This window comes from Sphaerodactylus townsendi, linkage group LG03 (genome assembly GCF_021028975.2).
Source record: "Sphaerodactylus townsendi isolate TG3544 linkage group LG03, MPM_Stown_v2.3, whole genome shotgun sequence".
Classification (NCBI taxonomy): Eukaryota; Metazoa; Chordata; class Lepidosauria; order Squamata; family Sphaerodactylidae; genus Sphaerodactylus; species Sphaerodactylus townsendi.
The window spans coordinates 56457189-56480596 of NC_059427.1; the positions used below are offsets into that span (position 1 = coordinate 56457189).

Sequence of the window (23408 nt, forward strand, 5' to 3'; positions counted from 1 at the left end):
GCCCCCAGCTTGAGGCAATCGAGGCGCAATTTCAATTGCTCCGTGGCCGGGCTGGGCAGTGCCGCTGAGCTTCCCCTCTGCGCCCACCCCGTTTGAGTGGGGGGCAGGCGCTTTTCTTCCGATGGCGCTGGCGAGGCCAAGCTTCGCTGGCCCTCCGACATCCTTTGCCCGCCCTGCAGGCAGTGGCGAGAAGCATCCGCATGCGCTTCTCAGAAATCGAGAGTGGAGGTAAAAGTTTCAAAAACCCAATATATACGGTGCGTTATGCTCTTTGGCCTTTAACATGTGCAAAATTATTTGCGGCTCCAAGTGTTTTCTTTTCCCGTGGAAAACGGGTCCAAATGGCTCTTTGAGTGTTAAAGGTTCCCTACCCCTGGTATAGCCTCATTGGTCAATAATGATCACTTGATGTAGCCAGCTTGATCAGCATTAGTAGCTACTTTACTTTTACTCTTTTTTGTTTAAGCTTTTGCCATCATTCTGTCTGAAGATATGACCTCTGATTAGTTCTGTTTGCCCTGCCTATCTGAGTCCCATCACCAGAGGCGTATCGCGGGGGGAGGGGGGGATGGCACCTGAGGGCAACACCTTCTCTGGGGACCCCAACCCCCCACGCTTGAGGGCATGGCTCAGGATTGTGGCTTCCTTGATTGAGTCAATCCATCACATGTTAGGTCTTCCTCTTTTCCTTCTGCCTTTAAGCTTTCCTAGCATCATTGCCTTTTCCAGTGATTCTTGTCTTCTCATGATGTGACCAAAGTACAAGAACTTCAGTTTAGTCATGTTAGCTTCTAGGAACAGTTCAGGCTTGATTTGATCCAGGACCCATTGATCTGGCAGTCTGGGGTATCTGTAAAACTCTCCTCCAACAAATTTAAAACGAATCAGCTTTCCTCCAGTCAGCTTTCTTCACATCTACAACAAAATTAAGGCTCAACAAGTTGTATAGTATTCCCCCAATGCAGTCATGTTTCTTGGCTCTCAGCCTATTCTCCCCTCCATGTCCAGTTGAGTCTACCCTTAAACAAGATGAAGGTTAAAACCTAGCAAACATTGAAATTGTTGTCTCACAAATGTTTGATATATTGATGTTGGCACTCTCGTCCTTTGTGTACATTAAACATAGATAGAGGAATCAAATAACATAGACTAAAGCAGTGGAAGCTGTAACGTGCTTGAATTATACTACAAATGGATTCCCAAACAGTCTGGATTAAATGCTGTACAATGTTTAACAATATAAGGGACTTATTTGTTGTGAATGAATGAACTCCTCTACCATTTTTAGACAAATGTGTAACGAGGCAAAGGAAAGAACGGTGTAGTTCTTTGACTTTTTTTCTGCTTCCCCACCTCTGTTAGCCATGCAAAGTTGCTGCCCTGGCTTCAGTATGACTGGGTAGGGAAATATTAAGCAGGCAAACGACTGTGAAGGAAATAGACTCTCCACCCACCCGCCCAGTTGAAACAGAAGCCACCGGCAGCAGCTATTTTACATATTAACAGAAAGAGAACCCTCAACAAAGCAACTCTACATGCCGTCCAAAACAGTAGGCAAGAAAGCCCGCTGAGGATCGATTAACGGTTGTCGAAGTTAATATTAAATAAAGCCTTCAGAAAAAAGTGAGTTCGTAACTTTGGTGCAGATTGATTTCACAAACAAAAGAGGAGAGGAACACAAAGGCTGCAAAATAAGATCTAAAAGAGCGCGAGACTGGGCTTGCAGAAGAATGCTGAGGCGCTGGGGCTCTTCAGACGGCCGTTCTGCACGCTGGTCCAGATTCCAAAACGAGCCAACCCTCCCTGAAAGCACAAAGCTAGTATAGCAAGTAAGGAGAAAAGCTCAAGCCCCTTTCCTCACTCGCGGTGCCGGGTTTCCGTTTGGAGCAAGTTTTTTACCATAAGGGTACACATTCCAAAATGGGACGCTCCACTTATAGTCTGACATGATACCGTCTCCTGCAACGCCTCGCTCATTCCCACGCTTATTGGTCGGCATGTGTCAATCAGGCCTCGCTGTCTTTTGGGGGTGGGACGCGGAACAGAGGGCGCCATTCATTTCTTCAGTCCTTTGCCCAGCTTAGAGCGACGGTGCCAATCTCCTCATAGAAGGAGGAACCACAACAACCCCCTATGGATGAACAGCGGGGTGGGGAAGGAGTTTCGAGGCGGGTGGGTCCAAAGGTCCGGCCCATTCACCCGGGAGTCCGCCACTTCCCAAAGTTGGACGGCCAGGTGCCGTCAGCGTGGCCTTATTCGGGGGGTCAGGAAAGTGCCTCCCCCAAGCACGTCACAGGTGAATGGAGGGGCTGAGAGGGGTGCTAAAGAGCCAAGCCGAAGAAGCGCCGCCGCTGTGGCTTCTGTGAGTGGGTGCAGCAGGCAGGCCGGGCGGCGGGCCTTCACAAGTGCTTGCTTGGACGTGGGAGAGGGGATATGGGGGAGAAGGGGCGGGAAGAAGTGACAAGGAGGCGCGAGGCCAACGGCGGGGGAAGGCGGGTTGCCACAGAGACGGGCTCAAAGCTTCAACTGCTTGGCGCCTGCGGTGGCGAGCCCACGGGCCGCTTCTGTTACAGCCGATGGTTCTAAAAGTAAAAGTCCTTTCCCCGGAGGATCTTGGAGCATTTGCTGGAGCAAGTTCCCTTTCCTCAAAGTCAGTGGTGGTCGTGGGTTTGGACACAACGGCCCCTTCTAACAGAAACATTATTCTAGGGCTTGGAGGCTTGGAGCACGTTTACTGTCTCCTGTTTGTCTCTTCTTCTGCACCTGGCCTGCTTTTCAAAATATCTTTTTTCACAAGGGACCCAATATAAGCCGTGGACTGGTTGCTTGCCCCTGCTGCCTGTAGGGCCTAGGCTGATGCATGGAGGTAGGTAAGGGGGGGGGGGGTTCTCGGGTTTGAACCCCCCACCTTCATGTCCGAAGCCCTGCCCACCCGTTTGTGGGTTTTTAAAAACATTTTTAGTGTTTTTTTGGTTTTTGGCCTGCAGGGGGTGCATTGTTTAGGCTAGCTAGCAGCACCAAACTTTCAGGGATTGTTTGGGGGACTCTCCTGATGATACTACCCAGGTTTGGTGAGGTTTGGTTCAGGGGGTCCAAAGTTATGGACTCCCAAAGGGGGTGCCCCCATCCCCCATTGTTTCCAATGGGAGCTAATAGAAGATGGGGGCTACACTTTTGAGGGTCCATAGCACAGGACCCTCAAAATCGGCTTTCCTGAAGCCTGCTCGGGGAGGGATTATCAGGAGAGTGTCTTATTGATACCACCCAGGTTTTGTGAAGTTTGGTCCAGGGGGTCCAAAGCTACGGACTCCCAATGGGAGTGCCCCTTCTCCATTGTTTTCAATGGGAGCTAATAGAAGATGAAGGCTACACCTTTGAGGGTCCATAAGTTTGAACATCCTGAACCAAACTTCACCAAACCTGGGATGTGTTATCAGGAGAGTCTCTTATTGATACCACCCAGGTTTTGTGAAGTTTGGTCCTGGGAGTCCAAAGCTATGGACTCCCAAAGGGGGTGCCCCCATTTCCCATTGTTTCCAATGGGAGCTAATAGGAGATGGGGGCTACACCTTTGAGGGTCCATAACTTTGGACCCCCTGAACCAAACTTCACAAAACCTGGGTGGTATAATTAGGAGAGACTCCTAAAGAAACCCAGAAAGTTTAGTGCTTCTAGCTTAACAATTGCACCCCTGACAGCAGGCACCCCCCAAATTTCCCCAGATTCTCTTTTTAAATATACCATCTTTGGCATGGATTTAAAGGGAGAATCTGAGGTCCTCAGTTTAGAAGAAGAAGAAGAGTTTGGATTTATATCCCCCCTTTCTCTCCTGTAAGAAACTCAAAGGGGCTTACAATCTCCTTCCCTTGCTCCCTCTAGCAAACACCCATAGCAAGTGGGTGGGACTGGGAGAGCTCGAGAAAAGCTGTGACTAGCCCAAGGTCACCCAGCTGGCGTGTGTGGGAGTGCACAGTCCCCAAATACGATTTCCCCAGAATGGCCTCCACGAAGCTCCAAGTGGCAGAGCAGAGAATCAAATCTGGTTCTCAAGATTAGAATGCACCTGCTCTTAACCATTATGCAACATTGAAAGTGATGCTGTTTCAGGGTGGGGGATAATCCACCCTGAAGCAAGCCTCACTTTCAATGTTGTTCAACTAAGGACCCCAGATTCTCCCTTTAAGGTGAGTTTAAAAAGAGAATTTGGGCTCTCTAGTTTAAACACCATTGAAAGTGATGCTGTTTGGGGGGTGGATTCCAGCATCACAGCGGCTGCCTGGGGGGGGGGGGCACAAAACTCAGATTTATCACCAGGCTCCATTTTCCCTCTATGCCTCTGCCCTGAGGGGAGGGGCAGGGGAGGGCAGGGCAGGGGAGTCTGCCATCCCCGACTAATATCAGGAAGAGCTGCTTATATAAGCAGAGTAGGCCAGGAGTGGGACTTGAGGGCATTAGCCACCATGTGCCTGGGGCGGGTGGGGGTGTGGCCCCACCCCCGAACCCCCCCATAAAAAATCTATACCTACGTCCCTGGGCTGATGTTGAGTATTGGTCCTGACGTAAAGTCCCTTTTGTGGTGTCCTTCAATATGTTTGCAGCAATAATGCTCACCCTACTCTGTTCTTTTAATTTCCTTATATCAATGGGTAATGACATTTAACTGGAAAGTAACCCAAAGTGCGTATCTAGGTTTGTTAAAAAGCTGAGCAACAACCCACCCAAATCACTGACTTAATTTTAATGTCTGTATCAGTAAGAAGTCATTGATGCTAGATATGATGGATGGAAATTTTTTGTAATGAATATAAAACGCATATTTGCGATTTTCTTCATTTAGGAGATGCAGACTGAGGATATTTGGTTTGTCTAGGACAGCGGTGGCGAACCTATGGCACGGGTGCCAGAGGTGGCACTCAGAGCCCTTTCTGTGGGCACGGGTGCACAGAGTTCATCATGTGGGGGGGGGGCGGAAAAGCACCCCCCCCCCCGCACACACACATCTAGGCTAGCCTGGGCACGATCCTTTACCTGGGAGTAAGCTCGGTTGCTGGCAATGGGGCTGGCTTCTGAGTAAACCCTCCTAGGGTTGTGATTCACCCATTCGAAGCGTTGTACAGTTGCTTCACCAAGCTTACTGCCAAATGTATAACGTAACACAGGAGCCAACCGTTTTTTCTAAGCTAAAGAACCTCAGTGTTTCAGATTTAATTCCATGTTGGCACTTTGCGATAAATAAGTGAGTTTTGGGTTGCAATTTGGGCACTCGGTCTCGAAAAGGTTCTCCATCACTGGTCTAGGAAATGAGGAAGCTGTAGATTTGTAGGAAGGCTTTTCAATCAGAAATTCTCCCAGAGTGCCTCCAGTCCCTTCCTAGGACTAAATGTAGTGTAGTAGTTTGGAATTAACAGGGGAGAGTTGGTTTCAAATGCCTGCTTGCTGGGTGACATTGAAGCAGTCATTCTCAGCCTAACCTAGCTCAAAGGATTGTTGTGAGGATAACATAGAGATCCATTCACAACCATTCTGAGCTCCTTTTTTCTTTAAGAGGAACAGTAGGCCAAATAATAATAAAATAGCTTCTTGCGGAGAGGAAAACATTTATTTATTTATTTACTTACTTATTTATCTGCTTTTCCCCATGAGAGAGACAGAAAGACAAAGGTTCTTTGCAATTAGATACACACATGTGATCGCACCTCCCCTTCTCTTGTTGGTTGGTTTTATGTTTATTTTAATATAGCTTTCATTGGGATTCTCTATTCTTTCAAACTCAACTTTTTCCTTCACTGCTTGAAGGTCAGATTATATTTCAAAATAATTGTGGTTCACAAAATAAAAGCAACTTGCAGTAATGCATGTAGTAACTCATAACAGAACAATGAACAAAAGAATCCTGCATGGGTCAATAATAAAGCAGTCAAGTGTATTTCATATCAAAACAGAATTCTGAAAAAATATTTTGTGAGGGTGAATAATTGGCACATAATTTTAAAATCAATGTGCAGTTAAAATCACTGGTCTTAAGAAGGACCAATAATGTTTGCTGGTTCCTCCTCTTGTTGCAACCCGCTGAGCCTCTTCCAGATTTGGTTTCTGGGAATCAGAGCCTTCAGCAATGACATAGTGGCGAGAGGGAAGAATGAGTAAAGTTACCTCCCCTTTTAAAGGAAATTTAAATGCCCTCAAGTTTTCTTAATGGTGATAGTTATAGCCAGTGGTGGGATTCAAATAATTTAACAACCGATTCCGGTGGTGGGATTTAAATAATTTAACAACTGGTTGTTACAAGCACCATTTTAACAACCAGTTCTGCGGAAGTGGTGCAAACCTTCTGAATCCCACCACTGGCTACAGCCATGCTTTCTTTTATCAAGAAGACATCCTGGAACTGCAGTTATGCTCTTGATTTACATGAGTTGAAGGATAATGTTATGATTCAGCATATATTTGTTTAATCTCTTTAGAATGATTTATTTCAGTTATAAAATGCTATAACAAATTATACTAATGGATTTTTTTTAACCTTTTTTAGATTTTGACCCCATCTTGTTTATGCCTGGAGCGCACATAGGAAAAGATGTCTTATTTACTTAATAGAGTTCAGGCATGTTGTTTTTCAAAGCAAAAGCATGGAATAGGAGAATTATTAATTAAAGCAGATATGCTGAAAAAAATCTTCAGTGTCCAAAAACTGAAAACTACTCATTCATTTTCTCAAAATAGTTCAAGGGACGTGGACAGTTTTACTTATGTAATTGTTGGAGCTGGATCTGCTGGATGTGTGTTAGCCAACCGACTGACTGAAGATCATGACAACACTGTTAAGCTACTAGAAGCAGGACCAAAAGATACGCTCTTTCACAGCAAACGATTATTGTGGAAGATTCACATGCCTGCTGCATTAACCTACAATCTCTGTGATGAGAGATATAATTGGTATTACCATACAACCCCACAAAAGCACATGGATAATCGAATTATGTACTGGCCCAGAGGAAGAGTGTGGGGTGGCTCTTCATCCCTCAATGCCATGGTATATATTCGGGGCCATGCAGAAGATTATAACAGGTGGAGTAAGGAAGGGGCTGTTGGATGGGATTATGAATTTTGTTTACCTTATTTCAAGAAAGCACAAACTCATGAGCTGGGTGCTGATCTTTATCGAGGTGGGAATGGTCCACTTCATGTGTCCAGGGGAAAAACTAACAATCCCCTTCACCATGCATTCTTGGATGCAGCCCAGCAGGCTGGATATCCTTTCACAGATGATATGAATGGTTTTCAGCAAGAAGGCTTTGGCTGGATGGATATGACCATACACCAAGGTAAGTGTTCCTTTTAAGGAGTGGATTTTTTTTACTGTCAATTCATAGCTGGCATGGTGACCCCATAGAGTTTTCAAGGTGAGACTGATTCAGACAGAGGTGGTTTGCCATTGCTTTCTTCTGCTTAGAGGTCTTCCTTGGTGGTCGCCTAACCAAGTATTAACCATAGCTGTCACTTGGACAACCTCGCCCAAAATACTGCTTAACTATTACTAACTTTGTGTAGTGTATACCTGTAAGGAACTGTTAGGGTTCATAATTTTTGTTCAAGCAGGGTAATTAATAGGGCTTGCCAATTTTTCATATGAACTAGTAATATAACATACTAGGTAACCCAATATCTTCTAAAACTCAAACACTAGACAAGTTGATGTAAAAAATATTTCCTGAATGAAGAGAGTTTGAAAGCTGGCCTATATGAATGCTACAATGTCGCAGTCCCGTCCCCGTCCCCCCCCCCCCCCAATAATTTGTTTTCCAAGTGGATACTGAATTCTGATTTTTGTGCAAGAGCACAGCAAAATTACAGTCTAGGACCTAACATTTGCATGTCTACTCTCTTTATGTAAGCTATTTTGGACATGGAAAAAGTGAGGCGCTTAAAACTAAATAAATGTGGGAAGGGTGTAATACAGTTTTCACCTGCCACAATACCAGAGAATCCTAAATCATACAAAAGGTTCACACTATCTCACCAGAGTTTTTTTCTCCCCTGTTTTGCCCTTTGGGAAATGTGGGTTGTTGGTTCAGATATTCAGGGATCACAGTGAACATTCAAGTCATATGCAGTACTGGAACAGAAAATCCAGTTAGACATGTACATGACTTGAGGGAGTCTGAAGGCAGTTGGTACTTAAGTGAAGGAATATATGCATCCCCAAAATCCAGTCTTCCTCCTTGTGGAAAACTGTAAATATTCTGAAGAAAAATGGGGTGGTTTCTCTAGGCCAATATATTAATCATGATCCTTGCCAAAGGTCTTCTAATTTGGACTAACAATTGGGATTACTAGTTAACTGGTTTTCTTTTTAAAAACACCTTTTGCTAGCATGTGCTTCTTGACAATGGACTTTTCACTGGAAACTCTTGTTTGGCTAAGAAAGAATGCAAACTGATAGCCAGGTTCTTGTTCATTTCATATAAACTTTAGAAAACCTTTCACAGCACTTTCCACCATCTGTTTCCATTTAAGTTGGAGAGATTTTTTTTGGTCTTAGGATAGGACGGCATGGATTCAGGGAATCACATTTGCAGCTGCTGTCTCAGAATCCTGCTGCTCTAGTGAAATAAACCATGTTGAGGCTGAGAAACAACTAGTGAGCTACTGCCTATGACTAAAGCCCTTTATGTATGGAACACTTACCTCGGGGCTCTTAGCTGCACAGTGGGGCTGTAGTGTGGTCTTCTCTTATTTCTCTGTTTACACATAAGGAGGCATTCACTGCCTGCTCCATGACTTGCTTGCTGAAGTCTTAGTGGACCTCTGCTTTTCCTGGTTCTGTTAACTCTGGCCGTCAGCTCCCTCTTAAAGGCACAGATTTAATCACATCCAGTAGTTGCAACATTGAGCGTTTTATTAAAACCCTTTAAATGGCAGTTATATCAATATACCTTGATTGCAGTTATAGCGATAGTGTAGCCCCTTTCCAAAAATACCCCACCAAAATAAAGAGGGGAAACAGTTCCCTGGACCACACTCTGCAGAAGAAGGGGACCATGTCCTAAAATGATATATCTCCCCCCAGCTTCACACACATTTCCTGCTGCCGCCGCTGTGGGACGAGAGAGAGGCTTGTTATTAAATGATTAGCCCACTATTTGTAATTCATCCTACAGATGTCCCCCACCCACCCCCACTAGCCTGTTAACTGCAACAGCTCTGGAAGTGAGAGTTCAAGGGAAATGGCTGATCTGCTGTTTAGAGGCTTTCAAACACAATAAAAGACAGCGATTTTGTAGTGATTCTCTGTTTATATCAATATATCAATATAATAAATAACAAAAATTGAAGTAATAAATCTGTAAAGGGGGAAGGGGAGAGATGTTCACGGGAGTGCAAGGGGCTGGTGATGGGCAGAGGGAAGATGTCTGGGGAAAAGCTGTGCTCACTGGCAAATCACCCCTGCTCTGGTGGTGAAGAAAATGAAAGTTGCGCTTTAAGTTGTGTTGCTTGGATATTGAAAATCAGGGCTCAGGGAAATACATCTGTACATGAAATTCTGCTGCGATGGACATTTGTCCCTACCTTGCAACAGTCACCTGGTGCATAATGGGCCTAGCTATAGTGAAAGTAATTGGTGAGTTTTCTCACAAGTTTTTTCTCAGCCTCAACACAGTTTACTTTGATTGATTTACTTTGATTCATTCTGGGTTGCCAGTTCTCTGTTTTTGTGCCCTAAACAGGTGATCAGTCCCATCAGCTCCAACAGCAGTTTAAGTAGAATGGGTGCCTGAATTGTGTTCTGCGAGTACAGCAAGAGGCAAGGAGCGTTCTGTTGTCTTCAGGGTCTTGTAGTGTGGGGGCTAGCACTGCATGTATGTCTCTAAGAACTGGATGTGAGCAGTTCACATAAATTCTGTGTTGCCTGTGTTGCCTGCTCAGCAGCAACTTTTTGCATGCTATCTGTGGGAGAGGTTATATGTGAAAAACAGTTGCTGTGGATGGTTGGATCATCCTTGCTGGATTGGAGCTTTACTTTTCCTTGATAAATTATATGATAGACAATTAAAAGATTGTAGTTTTATTTGTAGAGCACTGAAAGAGTGCAGACTATTTTGGCTAAAGCTGATGTTAAATGAAAACATGTATCTTATAGGTCAAAGATGGAACACAGCCAGTGCTTACCTTCGTCCTGCTTTATCGCGTCCAAACATGTCAGCAGAGGAAAATACACTTGTAACAAAAATTTTATTTGAAGGGACAAAAGCCATCGGCATCGAGTATGTTAAAGATGGGGAAAAGAGAAGGGTAATGATTGTTATTTCCTTTTTAAAGATTAGCCCTCTTAAAAGAAATGAATATTTTTAGCCAGTATAAAAATAAATATTGTTATATCATCATAACGGCAAACTTATTGTGCTATTGGAAGTGACTCCTTTACTGCAAATGTCTAATGTGACAGTTCAAGTTCATTCATTCCTCTCTTGTTCTGATGTTGATTGTTTATATATTTCTACTGAATTATTAAAACCGTTTTTTAATTGCACTGTTCTGATGTTTTATGTTTTCAACAGAGGACCTTGTTCAGGTAGAAAGATAGCATAAAATGTTTTAAACAAACAAAAAATCTAGAGTCATTGCTAAAATAATGTGATGGAGCTGCTCCCAACCCATTCAGATAACTTAGTATGCTTCCACTGGGCTTTCTCCTTCAATGTCAGATTGCACTGGGACCTAGTTTGCTTGAGTCCTCCTTTCTCTCTTCATTTTGCAAGCGCCTGTGTGGACTGTACAGTTAGCTTTGGTGAATACAAACCATAAAAAGTTAAGAACAATTTTGCTGTGCCCAACAAAAGATCAGATCAGGATTCTGTTTTTAGCAAGCCAGAAGATTACAGGCAGATCAGGTGGTAGTATCATCCCCCTGTTGGATTCAGAGTTCAGCTGCTAGTGGCGCACTGCATCTGAACATGGGAGGCGGTGGCTCATCTCGGCTAATAAATGTTAACAAACATTTCCTCTATGAATTTGCCTAATCCTTATTTAAATCAACTTGCAGTTCAATCTTAAGAACATTTCCCTGGAAGTAAGCCATATTGAATATGCCAGATTCTAAGTAGACCTTTTGATGGTACTGCTGGGGTAGTAGGTGTCATCATGTTTTGTGTAAATGTCATAAGCTACTAGTGCCTTATGTGAAGAAGGTACTCTTTGTTTTCTCAGAAAGTTTTGCCAGTCAGTTTATCTGATTGACCATGAATTTGAGTGTGTTGAGCAAAAAAAATAAATTATCAATATTCACACTTTCTATACCCTTTTATAATTTTACAACCCTCTGATTATTCGGTTGGATCCTGAGGACTACTGGCAGAGTTCTTTCCTGTCCCTCACTTCCTTTCATGTCCTGCTGTGTTCTCTGATTATCTAGTGAAGGGGGATTATCTAATGAAGGATACAAGAAACTCTTGGTGTTGTAATTTGCGCAATCTTTTGTGGGACTAGAATCTAGGAGATCATGTTCAGATTCTCACTCTTTCAGCAGCCCAAGATCTGGAGGCCTGATTTTTTTTCTTGTACATTTTTACGCTGTATTTCACTGTCGCCGCCCCCCCCCCCCCCCGCAAATTCTCACTCTGTCAGTTTCAGTCTGCCCTATCTTACAAGGTTGTTGTAAGGATAAAATGGAGGAGGGGAGAATACTGAAAACTGCTTTGGGTTCTGATTGAGAAAAAGTGGGGTATAAATATCTAAATAAAACAGTATATCTGCTTGTCAGTGTGACCCTACTTATATATGCTTAAATCTGGAGGCTGGAGTCATAAATGGAGAAGACAAATCTTTCTGCAAACCTGAGTAAAGCCCCAGGTTTGCAGAAAAATCTGGAATTTAAAAAATAAAAATAAAGGGCCCAAAATAATAGAAGCAGAGCCTATAGCTTTTAGAAATGAATGCTTTTGGTAGCTGTTGCTAGGAGACCATAACTGTATTGCTAGCTTTGGAACCTTCTGTCAAAGGCAGGCCCCTTCCCATGGCTGTTTTGGGCTTTGCTTGCTACCATACAACTTCTGTGACTTCCCCAAACCCAGCTGTTCACTGCTGTTCAATAATAGCCACTACATGTAAGCCCAGTGTGGTATAGTGATTAGAGTTTCATGTTAGGATTTTGGAGACCTAGGTTTGAATCTGCACTCTGCCATGGATTCTCACTGGATAACCTTGGGTCAATCACGCATGCTTAGCACCAAGTCTTGACACTTGGTGCTTACATTGGAAGAGGGACAATTGGGAACCTGAGGATCTTAGCAAAAGGTAGTTCAGGCTGTCCTTTTGCTGTTTGCATGCCATCATTACTTCTCAATCACTTCCCACTATTGAAGACGATCAGTGATTGGGCAAAGTGTGCAGATGCCTTATTCAAGACTTTTATGTAATAGTTCATCTTTGTATATCGATATTTCGATACATCTATATGAGATTCTGAAAATTACATTATAAATTAAAGCATGCATGCATAATAGAGTACCCATGAAAACAAGAGGAGATTGCAGAGATCTTCCTCTCCTGCAGACAAGCAAAAAGCCAGCCAATGGGCAGTGCCAACCCCAATGCAAACAGGGCAGTGGGTAATAATACTGAACATGCCCCAAAATAAAGACTCTGTGGCAAATTCTTGTTGGAATCGCGGGAAGCTTGCTGAGCATAATCAGCCATAGTGTCCACCCTCTCAAGCTGCCATTTTCTCCAGGAGAAGTGATCTTTAAGATCAGTTGTAATTCTGGGAGAACTCCAGGTTTCAGATGGAGGTAGGCAACTCTAGGCAAATCAGTGGAAAACTGGGGTTTATGTTTGAAGTTTGGAAAGCAGCATATGCTGTTAAATTTAGAAAGTCCAATTAGTTTTGGTTTTCAGGAAATGCTTGCATAACTGCTACCAAGGACAGGACAGCTTGCTCAAATAATACAATGAATGTTAAGTAGACTAGCAGGCGGGACTCCAATAACCTTGGACCTATGGCAAACAAGTGCATAAGCAGTATGACAAAGCTTTTTTTCCAAAAAGGACCTGAATACTTTTCCTAAAATAATTCTATTTACTTTCATTTCAGGTTTTTGCCAATAAGGAAGTTATTTTAAGTGCAGGTGCTATAAATTCCCCACAGTTGCTTATGCTGTCTGGAGTTGGCAATGCAAGTGACCTCAAAAAATTAGGAATCTCTGTTGTTTGTCATCTTTCAGGTTTGTATGATTGATAGCATTTGTCTCAGTATAGTTTGGCTTTCATTGATGGTTTGCTTGCTTGCTTACATTTGGTGGTTTTGTTCTTTCTTCTAGGAGTTGGCCAAAATCTTCAAGACCATTTAGAAGTGTATATACAACAGAAGTGCACTCAGCCTCTAACTCTCTATAAAGCACAGAAACCTCTTAATATGATAAAGATTGGTCTTGAATGGTTGTGGAAATTTACTGGTATGATTTAAAATCTATACTTTATTATGTGGGAAATTCAGCAGTGGTAAAGTTTTTTCACACCAGGGGAAGGGGATATGTCCCAGCAGCTCTAAAAGTTTTCAACTCCAAGGTAGTTCAGCAACTTCTCTATGGAGTTCCCTTATGGATAACTGCATGGAACAAGTCCATTGAAAGAATACAATCTGGTTTCCTCTATAACAGTGATGGCGAACCTTTTCGAGACCGAGTGCCCAAACTGCAACTCAAAACCCACTTATGCGTTGCCAAGTGCCAATACGGCATTTTAACCAAGCCCCTGGTAATGGCAGATTTCTATTGCAAAAAGACCAAGGCAGTAATCACCTTTGGGTGCCACATTCTTGACTCCCAATAACTAGAACTGTTATTGCAACCTAGCCAAAGGAAAGTGTCCCTACATTTTTCCAGGGGAAGGGATGGAATTAAGAACAGCTACTGTTGCACAATATGTGTAGTTACCAACCTCTTGTCTAGGCAGTGGCTGGAAATCTCCTGAGATTACAACTGATCTCCAGGTGACAGAGATCAGTTCACTAGTTAAACCTGGTACAATTATCAGCTCCATGATTTTATTTACCGTAGGAGCAAATCAGTATCTTAATACACGAGTAAACATGTATTTTAAGAGGGGGGGGGGAACTCTGTTTTGTGCTATGGTTTAACAAGGAGTTGAAAGCCCAAGAAACTGGCAGTAACACTTGTGAAGTGTATCTCTGATCCAAAGGGAGTGCTCACACCACACTGGCTCCTGTCCAAAGGAAAAATGCTCTGTGATGTGATTTTATATGTGGAGTTCTTGTCTCCATCTACACTTTTGCTGTTGCTACTTGGAGAAAACGAGTGAAAAACCACCCAGGCTCTTGAGCCCATCGAAGATGCTCCTATTAATGTGTCACACTACCTTCTTCCCACTCAACTGCGCATGCAAGCTGGTCCCTTTCCCCCACTCCTTCCTCTCTCAAACCTCCAACTTCTTTTCGACTATAGGGCAGAAAAGCGGGAGAGGGGTCAGCATGAGTGGAGCTGTTTGCACTGGGGACACAAAAGGGCCACGCAGGTGGGAGGGAGGGAGTCTGACGGGAACTCCTTGCCAAAAAATTTTTTTAAAGCTGCACACGCCCACAGACCGTGGCTTTTGTTGACAATCCATCTCCTTGCTACCCGAGGCTGGTGCTTAAGCGGAACTGACTAGCATCCCGTCTGCTCCTGCAGCAGCCGAGTAAACACCCCCAGTCAACCCGTCCCTTTGCTCTCTCCCCCCACCCCCCACATGCATGTCCCGCTGCTGCAACTTTGCCCCTCCAGCAAACTCAAGCAGAAGCAACAGGCTGCCTCATCTCGGCACCTCCAGCTGACAGCAGTCCGCCCCCTCCCCCGGCCGCCGAGACACCCACAACAATTTGCCCTGATGCACCGATTGGCAACCCCATCCCCGCACCCCGGAAAAGGGGCCAGTGAACAACACCCACCCCACCCTTAAACAGAAAGGAACAAAGCGATGTTGTGGAAAGATTTGGGATTATTACACCTTCGTCTTTGTAAAGGGGGGGGAGGAGTAAAGGAGTTCGAGCGCACAGTACCACCCTTGCACCTTCCCAGGGGAGAAAATTGGTTAGCCAAGCGCCTCGCGCCAGTAGCTGTAACAAAGAGAGCCGGCGAAATCCTGGTCCCGGGATGAGCCTCTCGCACCGCCGCTTCTGGCTCTGCATTCCGAGCGGCCCCTCCGTCTCTCTCCCCCACCTATGCCCCTGTAAGGCATGAGTGCGCTTACTTGGGAGTAAGGGCCAGGGAGGGTGATTCTGCACTCAGCAAAGTCTGCAAAGCAGCTGCAACCCTCCGCTTTGCAGACTTTGCTGAGTGCAGAACTTTGACCCTGGGATCCATCAATGCACGATCCACCAGAAAGAAAGAAAAAAATCTTCCCATCCATTCAGATGGCTCCTCCGCCTCGGCTCCGCATGGTGCTCTTGGATGGTGCATCCCACCAGAGTGGAGACTCGCAGGCTTTCTCGGGAGTCATTTCCCTTGCACAACGTAGCGCCTAACTCCTGAGTAGACCTGCTTGCCCTGGCTCCATTCGGTGTTTTTTGTGCGGCTCGTTGCTAATGCCTTGCAGCTGCCCCACTCTGAATTGTGAAGCCGCGTTGGTGTCACCAGTTGCAGCGCCCTAACATTTTTTTGCCTGTTGAAATGTGGTTGCACATGGGATGCACCAAGAGCACCATGAGATGCTGCAAAGCGAATTGAGTGAAAAGAAAGAGAGAAGGAGCCGAGGCGGAGGAGCCATCTGACTGGACGGAAAGATTTTTTTCCTTTCTTTCTGGTGGATCGTGCATTGATGGATCCCAGGGTCAAAGTTCTGCACTCAGCAAAGTCTGCAAAGTGGAGCGTTGGAGCTGCCACCCGCTTCCCCCGCCCCATCCCCAACCCCTGTCCCCGTCCCTGCAGAAGCGTAAGGAGGCAAACTGGAGCCCTGGGCTCGGATTGTTTGCAGGCACTGAGAGGAGAAAGAATTTCCAGGAAACTTCACAGTGAAGCGACGAAGAGCCTCCTTTTGTTCGCCAGCCCCCCCTAAAAGGCTTACAAGATAAAACGGCTCACCTCCCGTTCCTTTGAAGCTCCCCCATTCTCTCGCTCTGGGCCTCTGGCATATAGTGGAGAGAGCACCGGGCGGGAATCAGGGGGACGCCCCAGAAGGCAGTGCGGGAGGGGAACGCCCCAGAAGGCACTGGGGTTCTCTGGTGCCCCAGTGCCTTCTGGGGCGTTCCCCTCCCGCACTGCCTTTCTCAGAGGCCCTTCTTGGCGCCTCTGATGACCCAGACTGGGAGCCAACTCTGGCAGGGGGAGGGGGAAAGGGGGAGGGGGAGATTGGGCACTCGCGTGCCCAAGGAGAGGCCGCCGCGTGCCACCTGTGGCACGCGTGCCATAGGTTCGCCATCACGGCTCTATAAAATACTCAGATTACCACACTCTGTACCATATGCTGTACTATGCTTAGAAACTGGTCAAAACCTACTTGAAACAAGAGCATGGCTGAATACATTCAAGTATTGGATCGAATTATGTTTTAACTCTGATGTGCGCAGTTTAATATACACTGCATGCCCAGACCTATTTGCCTCCGAATGCTATCAACTTCTCAAATCAAAAATTTATTCAATAGGTTTATTGCTTGAAGATCTCTGTATGCTGACACCCAGAGAGATTTTCCGAACCTTAAAAAGTAGACTTCTAGAACAGGAATATCATATCTTGTTGGGGCAAGCAAATAAATCATTCTCACCCCTCTCTGTTGGAATAATACCGGAACAGGGGCACATAGCCAAATATCTTGAATTATTAACTGAACCCCAACAGAGATGGATTATCACAAGGGCCAGATCCAATACCTTCCCATCGGCCATTACAAAGGGTCGTTACTTATCCATCCCTCTCCAGGATTGGGTTTGTCCACACTGTAAAAATCAAGTGGAGACTCTTGCTCACATTATTCTTGACTGTCCGAGATACGTGGGCATCAGGAATTTCTCTCCCAGGCTGGCCCCAGACAAATCTGAAAGTGACTCTGACTGTTCTGTTGTGGAGCTTCTGTTAAACAACACAGATGTCATGCTCTTGGAAAAAGTAGCAAAATTTCTATTACAAGTGACAGAACTTTCTAAGTAATGTATACTGCTATATACAGTCTTCCTGTCTGCGCTTTGAATGTACTCTTTATTTGTATTTCAAAAATGTCTGGCAACGCTCCAGAACCTATTTTTAAATGCCAAATAAAGGTTGTTGTTGTTGTTGTTGTTATGTGGGAAATTTTGTGTTTGGGTGTAGCTGTTATATGGAGCTTAATAATTCTAAGATCTTACTAAGCTGCAATTGGTTGCTGTTAGGGAGCTGCTCTAGTATCAAGGTTGTATGTGAACTATCAGAGATGGCAGAGATGCTATCCTCTTCTGCTAATATGGTTCAATAAGATTTGAAGTATTCTTTGTTGATTTATCAGTTTTTAAATGAGTTACTGACACAGTTGGTGAAGTGATAAGCAGTGTGTATTGCAGGACACAGGCTGTTTTGATGGGAAAGGTTTTTTTAAAATCTCAACTCTTCCCTTCTGTGCAATCTCTTCATCTCTTCTATGGTTTTCCTACTCTCTAGGTGATGGTGCCACTGCTCATTTAGAAACTGGGGGATTTATCAGAAGTCGAGCAGGAGTTCCTCATCCAGATATTCAGTTCCACTTCCTTCCTTCTCAGGTGATTGACCATGGACGTACTGCTTCTCAGCTGGAAGCATACCAGGTGAGTGATACGGGAATGACATAACTAAGCAGAAGGGCTTTGGTTTTGGGGATGCAAAAATAAATCCCTCATTTAGGAGTAAGTTCATCAATTTACCTGTAACAAAATAATTTTAAAAGTCATTTGGTGTTTTGGGGAATCCTCCAGAATTTCTCCACAATGATCAGTGATTAATTTTCAGTTTCTCTTTAATCTTTGTTCAAGGGATAATGATCCTTTCCAGAAGTCTTCTGATGATGCTGAGCTTGCATTCTTATATTTAGAAGTTAAAGAAGCAATAATAATTATTTGTGTATCTTTGTGATCATGTAGTTTATTTTTAGTGTGCGTGGGTTTTCGTTACAACAGATTTCTTCAGAGGGGAAAGTGTTTTATGTGGCAGCTTTTCTTAACTACAAAATTGCATAGGATTAGGAAAGGCATCTATTTATCTTTTGTTGGACGATGGCAGGTTCATATTGGTCCCATGAGGAGTACAAGTGTGGGGTGGCTGAAGCTGAAAAGTTCGGACCCCAGGGATCATCCCATCCTTGAAGCAAACTATTTGTCAACAGGTAACTTAAGAGCTATCTGTGTTGTTTCTCCCCTTTTTATCCTGCAGAAATGTCTACCATTAAATATTTGCTATTGCATGCCACCTGTAGTAGGTGGTGTCTGGGTCTTGTATCCCCTTTTCTATCTCAAATTATGTACAATATGGCACATATCCTTCACATTCATAAGGTGGTCTCAGACAACAATTTTTTCCAAAAGTGTGATAAAATTTTCAGTCACCAAGTGGGTAGAAACTCAATAGAACCGTGTTGCCTGAAATGGTCCAGGGCACACAATAAAATTAAATGTTGGTTTTTGAAGACTGTTGATGCATTTCTCCTGATCCAAAATGTCCTGAAAAACTGTAGCCCAGAACTCACCAGTATTGAAGGACTTTCACTAGCTGTCAGTCCATTTCCCATTTATTGTCTCTACTTTTATCGTCTCTAACTGGCTGTGAGAAAGTGCCTTTTTCACCTACTTCATACAGTATCAGGAAGGTGAAGCTTATTGAAACAGACATGATTTGATAAGGTCTTGAAGCTGGACGTATGAAGCACTGGCCAAGTTTGGAGCAAGGGTAAACTCACTCTAAGTTCTGGTTGTTGGGAGCAACTTTCATCAGTGTTGGGGCTATTTGTTTGAAAATGAATAAATGAAAACATGTGGCTTTAATTCTTGTTTTTAAGTTCTAAAATAAATAAATGAATTGGAATTTTTTAAAAAATGAGATGGGCCAGAAACCCTGCCCCTTGAGACATCTAGTGATGATATGAGGCTGACTTGCCTAAGTCAGCCACTTATCAGCTCTGTGGCCAAAGGAGCACAGGGAGAGCATCCCTTAGTGTTGGGCAGCATTCAGCTGAACCTGGCTGCTACAGAAAGAGGGAGATGTTTGTGGGACTCTGAAAAAAATTCTTCTTTTATGCTTCTTATCCCTAAAGCCCTGAACACCCTGGGTCTGGGAGTACCGGTGTACCGGGGGGGGGGGGGGGGGGCAGGGACGGGCCTTGTGATCCAGGCACCACTCACCTCAGTTGTATGTGGGGGGGACATTTGGCATGCCACCCCTCCATCCCCATCAGAGATACGGAATGCCCAAATTCCTAGTATTTATTTTATTTCATTTAACTTCTGATAAGGTCTAAAAGGGGATGGGGGGGGGGGGTGCTTACAGTGAACTGTTGCTGGTTCTCTTTGTTTTGTCTTAAACAATAAGTGCTTGATTTTGTTTATTGTAACTTTGTATACATTTTGATTTTTAAATTGTTTGTATGAACCTGCCAGATCAAAAAGGCATAATATAAATATTTTAAATAAATAAATGTATTCTGCAGTCAAAAGTATTGCTAAGTATTGAACACATTCTGAATCCCTGCCCCTTTCTCTCTCTTAATCTTTTTTTCTCTTTTTTTATAGAAACAGACATCTTTGAATTCCGCCAGTGTGTCAAGTTAGCTAGAGAGATATTTGCTCAGAAGCCCTTTGAACAGTACCGTGGGCCTGAAATTCAACCAGGAAGCCATGTGCAATCTGATGAAGAGATAGATGCTTTCATAAGGCAAAAAGCAGACAGTGCCTATCATCCTTCATGCACTTGTAAAATGGGACAGAGTTCTGATTCTACAGCTGTGGTGGATCCTCAGACAAAAGTTATAGGAACAGAAAATCTGAGAGTTGTTGATGCCTCAATAATGCCAAGTATTGTTAGTGGGAATTTAAATGCCCCAACCATCATGGTAGCAGAGAAAGCTGCTGATATAATCAAGGGACTCCCATCTCTTCAAGAGAAAAATGTTCCTGTATATAAACCCAAGACTGTGGAAACTCAGCGGTAAAGTTCCCATTGCTTTCACTAGGTAGAATTTTGGTTTCAGGTAGAATTCTCATCCTATACTTGGTCTTGAGAATAAGAATTTTAAAATGTGCCCACTGATATGTTAACAATATGAAATTCCCTTCCACAACACTCTTTAGTTTCAGGCAAAAAAAAAAGCTGTGTTATAAAAGCAATTAAGCTGTATCTTTCAGTAAGAGCAGGTAAGCGTGCTATCCAAGAAGACTGAGAGTACCAGTATGATATAGTTAATTTCAGTGTATGCAGAACTGGAGGGAAGTAATTCACTTCAACTCTTGAACAATTCTGCAAGTACTTAAAGCACTACTCAAAGCTAAATAATGGAAATTAGTCCTTAAAAAATACAAACTGGGATTTTGATGGGAGTTAGTCCCAACAAACTTGTTCTGGATTGTGTCCCATGTTCCCCCTTTATTAAATGATACTTTTGATATTGGCCTGTGGGCATAATGCTTTTGGTTCTGAACTCTGCACTTTACGGCCTGATAATTTACTTAAATGTAATGAATAATTCAGGTTAAACAAATATACCTAAAAGTAATATGATCCCTTAACAATTTTTATGTATGTCAGTGAATTACATATACAGAGGACCAGGTAATAGCTGAATGCCGAGTTTTAACTGAACCCTGTATTTTAATAAAATCAGCATACTTTTATGATTATTTGATTCTCATTTTAAAACTAGGAAGAAACTGAAATATTACTCGGAAACGTTACCAGTGAAGCTTCTATTCAGCAGACTCATATGCACAAATCTCTGCACAGGACTTGATAATAGTCTTTCACAAAGATACAATAATGTCTTTAACTTCCATCAAACCAGATTTTACATGACTGAGAAGTACATTCAAGGATATAGTAAATTAAAAGCAAGGAAAATGCATCTAGATATAACTAGACCTTGCCCGGTTTTATTCATTATCTCAAATTGCCAAACATTACTCCTTGCTAGTCTGAAAGGAAAGCCTAGCCATTATTACTTTCTAGAATAAACCCACCACTCCCTGACTACCAAATGTGCAAGGGATCCCCAACTTCTGTCACAGAACACAGAGAAGTAGGGAATATCTTTTTTTCTAAGTTTGCTATTACTGAAGGGACCTCCTGCTTCATGGAGATTTCAGGCTATTACAACCTCAGGGTCTGGCACAGCAGTGGCCTCTAGATGAGGTTGTTATGTCAGAGTAAGAAATCTAATGTTTTACTTTTCACATTTGTTCATTCTTCAAGCATTCAGGATGGGACACATATAACTTATGAATAAAGAATCCTGTAAAAACATTTTTTAAAGCCAGTATAATTATTTGAAATTCCAGTTTTTATTTCTATAACCCGTTAGAGCTGATAGTTTAATCATCTATATAATATATATGTGTAACAAAGGCTGCTATGAGAGGACTTTTAGTTGTTTACAGCTGTGAATGTTTGTGATTTTTTTAAGTATTACTTTACTTTAAGAAATGTTCTAAGAGCAGCCTGCTTTTTAATAGTTTTTAGCCCATTCTCTTTATAATCTTTTAAGCTTAGCTACCTTCATTAACATTGTTTGTCATTGTATCTGCAAGAGAGTTCACTTACTGGCTCAGTACTTCCTTGAGGAGAATCCTCTGCTGATTCACACTGAATAAACCCGCTTTATGTGTGGTTCACTTCAAATCTAAAGGCAAAATACTAGTCCTGAATCTTGATCCATAATCACAAGCAAAACTGAAATCGTACAGTGAACTAAATCCACCTTTGGAATCATGGTTGTGCTTGAGCCTTGTTCAGCATAATATATAAACAAATAATATACAAATGTGAATCAGAATTTTTCAAATGAGACTTAAGATCAAGATTCTGACATTTAGATGGTTTTGGCACAACCCAAAAAGTTAATTACTTTTTCTAACATTCTATTGAAAGCAATAGAATAGGGTTTAGTTACAACTGTCCTTGGTCTGCTGAACTCAATTGCATTTAGCTATGGATAACTTTTGCTGGACTGTGCCTAATAGAGTGAATGAGGATGTGAATGGAGTAGAACTTGTGTAAGCAAACATAGCTCCCCTTCCTGCTGCAGCCTAACATACCATTCCGTCATCATGTCCCCAGGATCCAGTGGATCTCTGCGGCATTGTGGAGGTGTGAAAGTTTGGGTCTTCACACAGAGGCCGTTTCCGCACGGCCCATTAACGACGGCCTGGGGGCGGTAAAAACGCCGCCCCCAGGCCGCCGTTCGCACAGGGCAGCAGCGGCAACCTGACTCCGCTTCCCTTCCCCCAGGGCGGCGTCAGGCCGCCCTAAACAACAACCCTTTAAAGGGTTGTTGTTGGGGAGGAAGCGTCTTCCCGGCAGCGCGGTGCGAACCGCGCCGCCAGGAAGACGCTGTCTCCCATCTCCGCCCCACTCACGGTGTCTGCTGTGCGTTAAGCCTGCAATGCATCGCAATTGCCCCGCCCACACTGTCCTCCGACCTCCAGGGGTCGGAGGGCAGCGTGGGCGGGGCTGCGACGCCCAGCAGGCGACGATGAGGACACCGTGAGTGGGGCGGGGAAGGGGGAAGAGGCAGCTCCGTGCGGAGCCGCCTGCCGTCCTCCGCTTTGCCTGCTCGCACGCTTGCGTGCGAACGGGCTTGCGCCCCCACGCCGCCAGAACTCTTGGCGGCGTGGGGGCGACTGGAGGCCGTGCGGAAACGGCCAGAAACAAAAAAGTGTGATGTGAAACTCTACCGGTGTGGTTTCTACCCCAAAACACTACCTGACAGACTTAACCCTAGTGGTTTATGGATGTAGTAGGTTTTGTAACCATGATGGAAGCTGGAAGAGTATTCTCAGGAATACAGGAATGAAGTTTTTCAGAAAAGAAGAAACTATTTATGGGTGTAACACAGTCTTGCTGGGCCCATCTATACATCAATTTCCCAAATGTGCTCCCTTTCCCAAATGTGCTCCCTTACCCAAGGTGGATATTGCTACCAACTTGGGAGACCTGCTGGGTTTGCAGAAAATCGGGGGTGGGGGTGGGGTGTTACATTCCTCCCAAATCAAATGAAGTGTTGTCTCACAAGCATATTTGTCTGCTCTTCCTGTTTCAGACAGAGGTCTGGAGCTGGGTGAGCTTTACCAGCTTTGGGTAGTAGAAGTTGGGAGCTGGGCAGTGTTTGCTACCAGCAGAACCCTGTGGAAGCCCTAATACTGCTTCAGCTGCTGACAAAAGGCAACAGCAATGGGGCTTTCAGAAGGCAGCTTTCTTCACATTTCCCTGTCC

At 43.9% G+C, this 23408-nt stretch overlaps 1 protein-coding gene across 4 annotated transcripts; it reads left to right on the plus strand.

Annotated features, from left to right (window-relative positions):
* The first annotated feature begins 1514 nt into the window (after positions 1-1514).
* Positions 1515-21665, plus strand: CHDH (choline dehydrogenase). 4 transcript variants are annotated; one of them, XM_048487662.1, is made up of 8 exons: positions 1515-1623; positions 6533-7325; positions 10142-10293; positions 13091-13220; positions 13317-13451; positions 17622-17764; positions 18216-18318; positions 19718-21665. In XM_048487662.1, exons 2-8 carry the CDS (start codon positions 6578-6580, stop codon positions 20134-20136), a joined length of 1830 nt encoding a protein of 609 aa, XP_048343619.1. In that variant the 5' UTR covers positions 1515-1623; positions 6533-6577; the 3' UTR covers positions 20137-21665. The 4 variants fall into 4 exon arrangements, with proteins under 4 accessions (XP_048343619.1, XP_048343622.1, XP_048343620.1 ...); XM_048487665.1 differs by having other exon boundaries at positions 1565-1829; XM_048487663.1 differs by lacking the exon at positions 1515-1623 and adding an exon at positions 2189-2296.
* Positions 21666-23408: the final 1743 nt, after the last annotated feature.

Excerpts from the sequence above, each read along its gene's own strand:
- CHDH (XM_048487662.1), top strand. The coding sequence starts at position 6,578 with ATGTCTTATTTACTTAATAGAGTTCAGGCATGTTGTTTTTCAAAGCAA. Across the intron at positions 13,452-17,621 it reads ATGGTTGTGGAAATTTACTG|GTGATGGTGCCACTGCTCAT; the intron begins GTATGATTTAAA and ends CCTACTCTCTAG. Across the intron at positions 18,319-19,717 it reads AGCAAACTATTTGTCAACAG|AAACAGACATCTTTGAATTC; the intron begins GTAACTTAAGAG and ends CTTTTTTTATAG.